The following is an 11,080-nucleotide window of genomic DNA, read 5'->3' as shown; positions in this document are numbered from 1 at the left end:
ATTTTAATCTATGTATTTTTGCGCGTCCTCAACAAGTGCCCTTTTTGACGAGTGCGCATGTGCACAAATACCCAAGGGAACCACGGAGTATGACGTAAGAGGGAGCCCCGCGATGAATCAAACATCAAATAAAGCAAAATGACAGGGAACAAAAATAGTAAATTAGTCATCAGGTGCCATGTTCAATACAGCAGCATCTTAGAGATCTCTAATCAGTTAAATAGCATTAGTTATTACTTTACAACATGCGTGTGACCTCATTAACAATGGCCCTATATTGTTTAACTATAATATGATTCAAGCGATGGAGATGCGACCATGTTCGGGAAACAGTCGTGACTAGGTAGTTTGTTTCCACAACAATGCATCGTGGTGGTTAATCAGCGAGTTACACTGTTGTACGGGAAACGCACCCCAGCAGGGTTGCCAGGTGTTCACAACAAAAACCACCCAATTGCTACTCAAAACTAGCCCAATGGCGTTTCGAACGTGGTCCCCCTTTAAAAATCGCGTTCCGGGGGGTAAAATATATGTTTTTTGGCGGGGTTCTCCAGTGAAATTTACATTTCAGGGGCTAAATATCGCATTATTGATGTTGCTTCAACCCGCGGACATGAAAAACAACCTGCGGCAACAGTGTTAGAAGCCCAATTCCGCTGTAAAACCAGGGACTTGGCAACACTGCACTCCAGACTGATTTTGTAAACTAGGTGAACTGATTCACTGAAAAGACTCATAAGAACAATTATTTCGTGAATCATGTATCACTACTTATCTTCATATGAAGAGTTTATTTGCAAAAACAGATAACTCTGTTTTTTATTGTATTAGCTTTAACCTAATCAAAATAACCCAACTGCAGTTTAATTGAGATTAACTGGAATGCACAATGAAAAAACATGATTTTTGAAAATTGTTAAAAATGGAGTTATTTGTTTTTGCAAAGACCTCTTCATATATAGATAGTGTAGGTGAATAGAATGAATAAGTGTAATTTGTGAACATAGTATTAAGACAGACTGCTTTGGTGAACTAGATAAACTGATTCACTGAAAAAGATTTGACTCATGTCTCAAGATCTGACACATTAGAACAATTATTTTATAAATCAGTAATTGTGTACATATGTCTGTCTGTCTGATAGATAGATAGATAGATAGATAGATATTTGACCTCTATAATAATCAATTTAATTTGTGAAAACAATATTCAGTCTGTTTAGGTGAACTAGAGCAACTAAATTACTGAAAAGATTTGTCTTTTCAGTTCTTTCATGAATCAGATAACCTGTCCAGATAGATAGATAGATAGATAAATCATATTACTTTAACTTTAATTACTAGTGCAAAAATGAAGAGGCACAGTCACACAAACTCACACAGACCTCTAGTGCGTGTTTGGGTCTGGGTGAAGTGTCCTAATTAGAAGGAGGGAGGTAAAGGGCTGCAGCTTTGGCCCGCTTCACAGCTCTTGTGGCCTCTTCCTCCCCTCCGCTGAGTGTGTAAACAATAACAGTGGCCGCTCTGAAAGGACACAGGTGTCAACCATTGTGTGCTTTTTGAAAAGCATGGAGAGAGGGAGGTTAGGAGGCTAGAGGGTGGGCTAACACACCCTTTTCATCTAACTGCAAACACCCCCTCCAGCGTCTCACCGCTTAACTATAGTACTGTCTCACAGGGAACAGGAAATCTGGGTCCAGAACAACAGCGGTTCTGTTTCTAGATTCTGCTAATTGGGAAAATTGGGGGTCTTTTGGATTTTGGAGGTTAAATTTTAAGATAGCCATTAAATTTGCTTAGATAAATTTAAAGTGTTTCTTTTTTCTTAAGATTTTAAAATGTTTGGATAACATGAAAATTTATTTTAGTGGAACAAATCTGACTAGATCAATGCCTAGATAGACAGACGGAATGTTAAATCAAGAATGAATAATTCAAACTGTTTGTGAACGGAATCAACTGGTTTATTGAATAGATCCAAACAATTGTTTCATGAATCAGTCATAACTTCTTGATAGATAGATTTATAGATAAACAGACAGACAGACAGACAGACATTCATTAAATTGTTCAGACTAATTTCCTAAACTGGATCAACTGATTCATTAAAATAGATCCGACTCATAAGGACAATTTTTTTCACAAATCAGTCAGATTGATAGATAGATAGATAGTTTGTTCAGTTCATGTCCATGGTGATGCTGGAGAGGGAGGGGGATTTATTGCTCAGCATTAGGAGCTCTAATCTGTTGCAGGTGTTACTGGCTGCTATCCCAGCCAGCCGGGCCTGTTCCTTCCCCCCCGGAGGCCCCATCATGAGCGTGTATGTGGGCATGTGTGGGTGTGTGTCTGAGAGAGAAGGGGAAAGTGTGAGTAAAAAGAGATAGCCTAGTGTATGTGTAATGCGTAAGGCAGTGCACGTTAAGTAGGAGGAGGTTCTGGCTTTGATTTCTCCTCTTAAACCCAGTCAAGTACATGAGAATTGATACAGCCTGGCTTAATTTCAGTTAATCTAGCTCTTCTGTGAATTTGATATATTATGACCCACCCGTAATAATTGCAGGGAATTATTGTGGAGCATCTCTCTAATGAAGGACTCAACTCAGAAGAGAAAAGTCTTAATCTTGGCGGTCATACAATCTAACCACCTACTGGACGAACTTTTGAGACGGTGAAAGGGGAACACGTGCAAGTAAAAGAGTTTGTTGTCGCCATTGTCAAGAGACTGCTGCCCTCTTCCGGACATATTGTGTTATAACATCCAAATGCATTCTGGTGCAAATACCTTTCAGCAATTCTTTAGAGGTTTAACGTAACTCAATGTTGTAATTATACATTCAGAAGTGTGATAGTAGTATGTAAATCAAAGCAGATTTTGTGTTCGCGGTATTACCTGATTTGCATAATCTGCGGGTAGGGCCTACTACAACGCAGACAACGTGTGCCTTTATGGATGCAATCTTTGTCTAAAACACCATAAATGTCTTGAAACTTCTCATTATCTAATGTCGTATGCTCTGAATGTTATATTTTATCAGCAGTAAAACTCAGGCGGCAAGCTTTTAGTGGAACGTCTTTATTGTCGTGTCTATACAAAATATTCGCCTCAGATCGATATCTGATACATCGATAATGTGTGTAACTGATAAGAAAATATGATGTAAGTTCAGAGTGCTTTACATAAGTGAAGTAGTTTAGTCTACACAGACAAAACATTTTCCGTTTCACGTCCTGATTACATGCATATGTTTTTAACAGACTTTACAAACAGCTTCTGCCAAAATGTGCATAAAGTTTGTGAACAGACAAAATACACAATGTTTAAACTCTTTTAATATTTACAGCAGCAATATGTTCTTGATGATGTACTACAAATCACCAATAGGTGATTGTCTTCAGAAACATTGTTTTTGTTGTGCTGGTTGAAAGTCTCTTTACATCCTGATAGCAATCATTAGTTAATCATATAATATTTCTCAGCAGGTTAAATGTTATTTCATTATAAAGCTTTATTTTTGGTTTTTAACAACAGGGAGAAGAACTCAACACCCTCATGAGCACCAGGGCTTGGTGTGTCAAAGCACATGCGTTAACGGCTAATGCTGTTCCACACATAGATTTCGATGAAACTGTCAGCTTCCAGTAACTGGTTCCTTATTAACTTGTGGATTATATGTGTAGGAGTTCTGAATCGCCTGATCCCTGAAGTAGGGGAACCAATCCCTGAAGAGACAGGCGTAGAAGGTGTACAAGGGTAAAAGGTCTCAGACTGTCGAGACGCTCCAGCTTCGATAATGTGCCAGGCGGCTTCGAGTGCAGGGTAGGCGGTCATATTGATGTAACCTCTGCATTAAACACATCAGAGATATGAAGAATTAGCCTTTTATCAGTAACTCAAGTGGTAATGTGTGATCATGTTTGAGTTGCATAAGGGTTATATATGACCACAAATTAGACTTTGTCTGCCAGTTTGTTTGTGAGTAGTACTGAGCTAGCACCACTAGGCAAAACTTAAACTCTACCGTATTAAACATTGTTAAATTTGAACTTTTTTGTTCATGTTTCACTTTCTTTTCTTTGTATATATTTTCTTTTTTATTTTGGACATTATACTGCCATCTACTGGCCTGGAGACATGAAGTTTGCTTATTAATTTCTGCCGCTTCGTTATCTGTTGTTTGATTCCTTTTCAATGGTGTTTCATCTTACACTTGAGGTATTAAAAAATAATATTTTTATATTTATAGCCCTCCCCAAATTTCTCAGAATTACTTTTAATTTCTTTGTCTAAAAGTTTTTCATGAGCAGAAATTGAGTCCATTTTTAATTTAACTGTAAATTTGCATTGCATTTATTAGCATAGAGAAACAAAGATCTTGATGTTAGCTTGTTCTTACTTGATTTTCTCCATGGCGCTATCTGTGTCGATCAGGCCGAGTATGCAGATGGTTATGAACACATTGCTTTTTTGCATAGCTAGCTCATGCTGAAGGCCTCCAAAGAAACCGTTGAGTGCAAACTTTGTTGCGGCATACGGCAAAGCAAAGGGGCCACACATTTTTCCTGTGGAAAAGAGTTGGACGTTATTCCAGCATCTGTTTGTTTGTTAAACCAGTGACAATTGTGAGAAAAGTGTCATATTTTAATCACCTAGCAGAGAGGAAACAACAACTATTGATCCGTTACTCTTTTCAAGAGTTGGCAAAGCTTTCTGAGTCATCTGTGCGTAACTAAGAAAATTCACCTATAAGAAGGTATAAAATGAATGACAAATCAATCACATGTTTTAGTTATATGGCATCAAATGTAACATGTATGCTTCACCCAAAAATTACAATAAAGAAGTGTGAATAAGATCTGAGAACTACATTGCTTTTACAGTATGTCCTTTTTGGTCCACATTCATTTTTGGGGGAACTAACAAAGTCACTATTGTCAATACAAATTGTTTTCATTGTGATTCTACACCTCTAGCAGCCATCGTGTATGCTCCACGTCTCCATTCCACATTCTGTACGGACTGGGCCTGATGTGGTTCAGAACCAGGTAATCCAGACCCCAAAGCTGTTCGATGGCGTACTGCACCACGCTTTCAGCATCGGAGGGGCTCGCCATGTCCGCAGGGATGAACAAGGCCCTTTGAGCCCCCATTTCCAAGCACTTACTCACAACCTGAGTTGAGATGAATGAAGCAATCAGATATCCGTGAATCATGTAAATGATGAATGAAAGAAGAAAACCCAACTCACCTGTTCTAGGACATTTCCTCTCCTCGCCATGATAACGAGTTGGGCTCCTAAACGGGCATAGTGGTACGCCAACTGCTCACCGATGCCAGTACTGGCGCCAGTCACCAGCACCCTGGCACCTTTCAAGGACTCTAAAAAAGACAGTTCATAGTATGATGTTGACTATGGGGCCATTCACCCAGTATGCGAGATGCAGGCAGTCAAATGGGGAAAAAAGGTCTCAAGTTGAGCGCCACATTTTTAGAATGCTGTATCATGCACGAATTTGAGTGCATTTGTCAAACATGTCTGTCTAGCACGTTAATGTAGAAAAACAATAGAAATATAATAGAAACAGCCCTTAACACCATGTCTACATTGAATGTGAGCGATGCAGCAAATGTCAATAGAACCCTTTATCACCAGTGATGCTATTTGCATGCCCCACCGACCGTTGGGTGAACGTCTGATGCATAAGGCACACAAAATGCGACACACTTTGGGAGTTTCTAAGTCATCATTTGATTGGTTGAATTCTACAGGGTTTCAGAGAGATGTGTGTGTCTTTAAAATCGACTTTGCATTTTCACGCCACTAAACATGATGTTGAACAGAACAAGCATTGCTTTACATGTCGCTTAGATGGGTGATTCTTGGGCAATGAAATCTGCTATGGAGTCGAGAACTTCTACCGCCAATCTGAAGGCATGGCTATGCGAGAGTGTAGACAAATGACAGTCATTGCATAAAATGCCTCATAATGCCATAATGGTGTAGTTAATGTCCATAAAGGTTAAATGACAAATCCAGCTTTCTAAGCTTTCTAGGTTTATCACAGTTTATCAGTTTGTTAAAAGATTGTATGTATGGCCTTTTCCCATTATTCAGGTTGATTGTGGGTAGCAAGTTATATTAAACTTCTCCAATAGCCTCTCTGTACTCCAACAAACGCTCTGCGGTAACAGTAATTAGTTTGAGGGTAAAACAAGGTGGTACAACTGCTGCAGGACAGAGATGTTCCTTTGCTTGTCACACATCCTTAACTGCATAAATGTCATAGTGGCCTGGTAAATTAAAGCCTTGACTGATTCTTGGTGGGGATTTTGGCAAAAGTACTCAATATTTATAAATGAGAAAATATGTGGTGATCTGTGGGACACTCTTATAATCATCATGCAAGTTCATGTTGATGACTATCAAATGTTGGACATCAATGATTATCTATCACATTGCCCAATGCAGAAAATCAATTTTCAATGATCTTAATGGGAGATAATCAACTCCATATTAAAACTGTTATGAATTGTCAGTTCAACAGTGTTCAGGTCATGTTTCTTTCTTAAACACACTCGTCTATTGGCGGCGGCCTACAGTGAGCAGAGGCCGGGGGCTAGCGTGAGGATTGCGTGAACGTTTGGGCGGCGTTATGCAAATCTTCTCACATCGTGACGTAGACATGTGGGGTGTGTTAGAACGAGCCGTTTTAGGTAGGTGTGGCTGACTCTTAACTTTTATAAAGAATATCTCTTTGGATTTGAGACTTTAGTCTTTGCAACTTTACAGATCTTCTTTATGCACCAAGAGCTTGTAACACTCCAAAGAGAAAGGAAAAATTGAAATCGCATCATATGACCCCTTTAACAGTATTAGGTCCAACACAAATCTTGCCAGAAGAAAGGAAGGGGAAAAAAACTATTCTTCCTAAATCCTGGTTTGACTAATCACGGGTCTTGCACATGACTTTTATGTGGTATTACAGGTTATACGAATATTAAATTGTATAACACGTAAATAAACAGAAAGGTCATTCAACTCACCCTTATTAAATGATGGAGCACTCCATCGAACCGCAACGAAAGCAACGCATATGCTGCCCAGCAACAGTAACTTGGCATAAAGATTAATTTAAGGAAATCTTTGGAAGATTAAAATGCACAGAAGTAGGCTATGCAGTTGAACCAATCAACTGTCAAAAATCATTAGTTGCTATAACCGAACTAGCAGAACCGGATCATATGTGTGTCAAAAGGCGGAGTCATATCAAAGTACAATACGATTTATGTGGTGCAAATAATCTTGTGAGCAATAAATGCACACTGTATATAACCGGGATATTAAAGACCGGTTTTTATTTGTATTATTATTATTATTATTTAATCCAGTTGTTGTTTTTCTTTGTGTGTATGTGTGTTTTTAAAATTCAGAACAAAATGACTGGCTAGGAAATAAAAACCGAAAGTCATGTTAGGCTAGATTAATTTTCAGTAACTAGCCTACTACGTGGCTAAACTATCCAGTACTAACTTTTTTGTCGTTTAAGTTAATAGAAATAACGTTATCCTGTTAACTTTAGATCACAATATCACGTTAAATTCATATTTTAATGATAAATACAATTAAATAATAATACTGAAACAAAGCAGCTGACATTAAGTTCAGCGAATTATTATGGCGGCACATTCATCAAATAAATAACACAACACATCTATTAAAGTAACTTTTACAATCGTCTGCTTTTAAATCGTTTAATTTTACAAATTACTTATACCACATTTAACATTTACCAGACGTTTGTTTTGTCGAACGTGCGGATAGTGAAAGTCTTACTGCATTCAAAACGAACTTTATTGCTACCAGCTCGTTCTGCTGGAGCATATGCCCTTGTCAGTGGAGTTCGCTGTCAAGATAAAGCAAAATATCCTGTAAAGCAGGGTTTTATTTCACAGTTTTGTGCTATATAGCATACCTTTGGTTTTAGGACCATGGCTGCCAAGATTTTGCCTGTAGTCAAGTTAGTATTTTTGCGTTGTTGTATATGCAGCTAATTAGCAGCTAGCTTACAAGTGTGTTTGGGCTTGAGAGTTATGCATATTTTGTGCATTATTATATTTTATATAGTTTTATAATATTTGTATTAGTTATAAATTAAATAAAATTAAATAGCATGTATTCGAGTAGCTATCTTATTGGTAGGTGAAGGAGAGCTAGTCTGCTAGTAACAAGTATATTTATTAGCAAGAACATAAGGAGTGTAAACATGAAATATTGGCTTTTTGTTTTGAATTTTAGTTAAGCTAAAACGTTAATATTGTTTGTTTCATAACTCAAGTAGCTTGCAAACATCTCTACTGTTTATCTCATTGTGACTTTTGACTTTGGCTGAATTTGTGTTGATGTATGTTTCAGGTTTGCAACAAAAGTGACCATTGCAGGTGGCGCCCTATACGTTGCATATGATTCAGGACTTCTTGGAGATGGTAAAGAGGGATCTGTCGCCTTGGGTCGAGCTAAAGCTGCCTTCCCACCTGCTGTAGAGGAGTGGATGAAGTATTTCAGCTTCGAGGTATGAGAAGTTCTGAAACTGAGTTTATTAATGAAACCTAAATTAGAGCCTTTGACTTTTGATGCGGTGTAAGGGTATTTAAAGTAAGATAGATGACAGCACTGAAGTCATCAATGAGAACTTACCTGATATTTATTTACAAAGGTGTGACAGCAGGTATAAGAATACACTAGCTTTCAAAAGCTTGTGCCAAGAAAGTTTATTTATTTATTTGAGAAATTAATACTTTTATTCAGCGAGGTTGCATTAAATTAATCAAAAGTGACAGTAAAAGCATTTATAATGTTACAAAAGATTTCGGTTTCAAAATGCTTTTGGACTTTCTATTTACCAGAGAATCTTGGAAAATATATATAATGGTTTTCAGAAAAATATGAAGCAGAAAAATTATTTTTTTGAGCAGCAAATCAACTTCTGAAGAATCATGTGAGACTGAAGACTGGATGCTGAAAATGCAGCTTTGCATCACAGGAATAAATTACATTTTAGAATATATTCAAATAGAAAACAGTTCAATTGTAATAATATTTCACAGTATTTTACAATAATTCTGTTTTACTGTAAATGCAGCCTTGGTGAGCATAAGCTTTTAAAACATTAAACATTTTTTTTACTGACCTCACACTTTTGAATGGTAGTATATGTGTAGTTTTGTAACTGATGTGTAATGCTGACCAGATACTTCTTATGGTGCTGTCTGTGTGGTATTATTCAATGTTGTTTCAAGTCACTTTATTTTAATGTTTTTTTTTTTAATGATATATTTTAGCTTCCTGCCACGCCCAAAATTGAGTTCTCACCACTGGATGCATGGAACTCAGGTAAATGATAGTGTATTTGGTGGAAGATGTTAGTATATAATCAGTTTTTACCACACACATAATGTAAATTTAATATGTATATAATATGAATATAATGTAGTCTTGTGATCGCTCCATTTTTTCACTCAGGGGTCCAGAAGTCTATCCATGCCCTATCAGTCGCCCCATCCACAGTTAGTGACTACACCAAACAAGGCCTCCAATACGTTAAAGACCTCACAAAATGAGCATTTAGAACTGTAAAATTAGTATAAGTTGCTATTGAAACATTTCAGTGGATGAGAAGACTTACTCACTTCATGAAGTGTTTTCCCTTGCATATATGTCACAGACTAAAGTCCATTAAGTTTTGAGGAACAACAAGTTGAATGATTAAAGTTATGAATATAATAATGGTACAAACCAAACTGTTCAGTTTTTCAGTTTTTTCCCTTTGGTAACAGAAATAACAGAACCGTTGTAAAGCTTTGAGAGGAGTCAAAAATAATTTGAAGATCATAATATAAGTGAGTAAGTGTGTTCTGTATGTATATTGTTATTCAACTCTTTTATTTATTTAAGAAATCTCTTTCTGGAAGTGTTCTGTTCTGGCATTGATCTTCCCCTTGAATCATCTGAAATTCACCCTTTTTATATAGGCACTAAAGGACTGCAAAGTTTTGTATAGTTTAGAATTCCATGTTGCTCTGTCTGATGTAAAATAAATCATGTCAAATATTTTGAGGGATGTAGTTCTTCTGCATGAATGTGTTTGCTAACAACTATTTTTTTTTTATACTATAGCTTGTTGCTTACAAGACTATGGAAGTTAAGCTTGGAGTCAATCTATATAGGTTCTAACCACATGAAAGCTTTACTTAGTAACACTTTTCAGCTTTACCACACCGTAATGCTGCATTCATGTCGAGATAGACCCCAGCTCCTTTCTGCACGTTTTGACTCATTTTGAAAGTTGCCGCACATGTCGTCTTACCAGAACATGCTGATTAAAGAGCATGTATGTGCGTGGAAACATATTAGGGGTTTGTGGGTTTTGTGCAATGTGGCCTACATAGTTAAGCAGAAGTCCGTTAAACTAAGGAAATGCAGCGAATGACAAGAACCAGGGGTGGGCGATATGGCGAAAATATCATATCTTAATCTATGACCTTATCACGATTGTTTTTCATGTTGGGTTTAAAGACAGTTTTGCAAGTTACTGAAAAGTAAAAACAGTAGTCCCTACTAGCATAACTAATAAAAGTAAAAAGTCGTCAAGCTTATTAAGGACTACACTAATTTCTTTAAAAGCTACAAAAAATGATACCATCAAGAGCAGTGAGTGATTTTCTCTTTCTCTTTTCTTTTTTGATTAACATTAACGATATAGACAGTAGGCTTGCCGCGATAGACGGTGTTGACGGTGATACCGGTGTTAAGCCGCAACACCGGTTGCGTCACTTGCCCACCGCGGCACCGACCCCCACCATCGTTTTGATTTTTTATAGTAATAAAAATCATTTATTTCAGTAAAAGAACAGACACTACAATTAAAAACTGAACGCGGATGCTCAATGCAGCGTGCCGAACAACAGTCGCATCACAGATCAGGTTTCATTTCTCCAGTGAGGAGAGTGAGTCGAGCCGACTGACAAGAAGAGTGAGGTGAGGCGAGACTGACAAGACGATCGCAGATGATTTAGTTTCGAA

At 37.4% G+C, this 11,080-nt stretch overlaps 1 protein-coding gene and 1 pseudogene across 1 annotated transcript; one reads left to right on the top strand and one right to left on the bottom strand.

The window, feature by feature from the left end:
* Nucleotides 1–3,555: 3,555 nt before the first annotated feature.
* Nucleotides 3,556–7,991, bottom strand: LOC107726534 (hydroxysteroid 11-beta-dehydrogenase 1-like protein; annotated as a pseudogene).
* On the top strand, nt 7,850–10,102 carry LOC107726536 (MICOS complex subunit MIC13-like). Its single transcript, XM_016536159.1, has 4 exons — nt 7,850–8,018; nt 8,414–8,570; nt 9,340–9,391; nt 9,521–10,102. Exons 1-4 carry the CDS (start codon nt 7,990–7,992, stop codon nt 9,616–9,618), a joined length of 336 nt encoding a protein of 111 aa, XP_016391645.1. The 5' UTR covers nt 7,850–7,989; the 3' UTR covers nt 9,619–10,102.
* The last annotated feature ends 978 nt before the right edge of the window (nt 10,103–11,080 follow it).

The sequence above is a fragment of the Sinocyclocheilus rhinocerous genome, unplaced genomic scaffold (genome assembly GCF_001515625.1).
Source record: "Sinocyclocheilus rhinocerous isolate Xijiao unplaced genomic scaffold, SAMN03320098_v1.1 scaffold276, whole genome shotgun sequence".
In the NCBI taxonomy this organism is placed as follows: Eukaryota; Metazoa; Chordata; class Actinopteri; order Cypriniformes; family Cyprinidae; genus Sinocyclocheilus; species Sinocyclocheilus rhinocerous.
The sequence above is the reverse complement of the archived record's forward strand: the minus strand, read 5'-3'. Positions and strand labels throughout refer to the sequence as shown.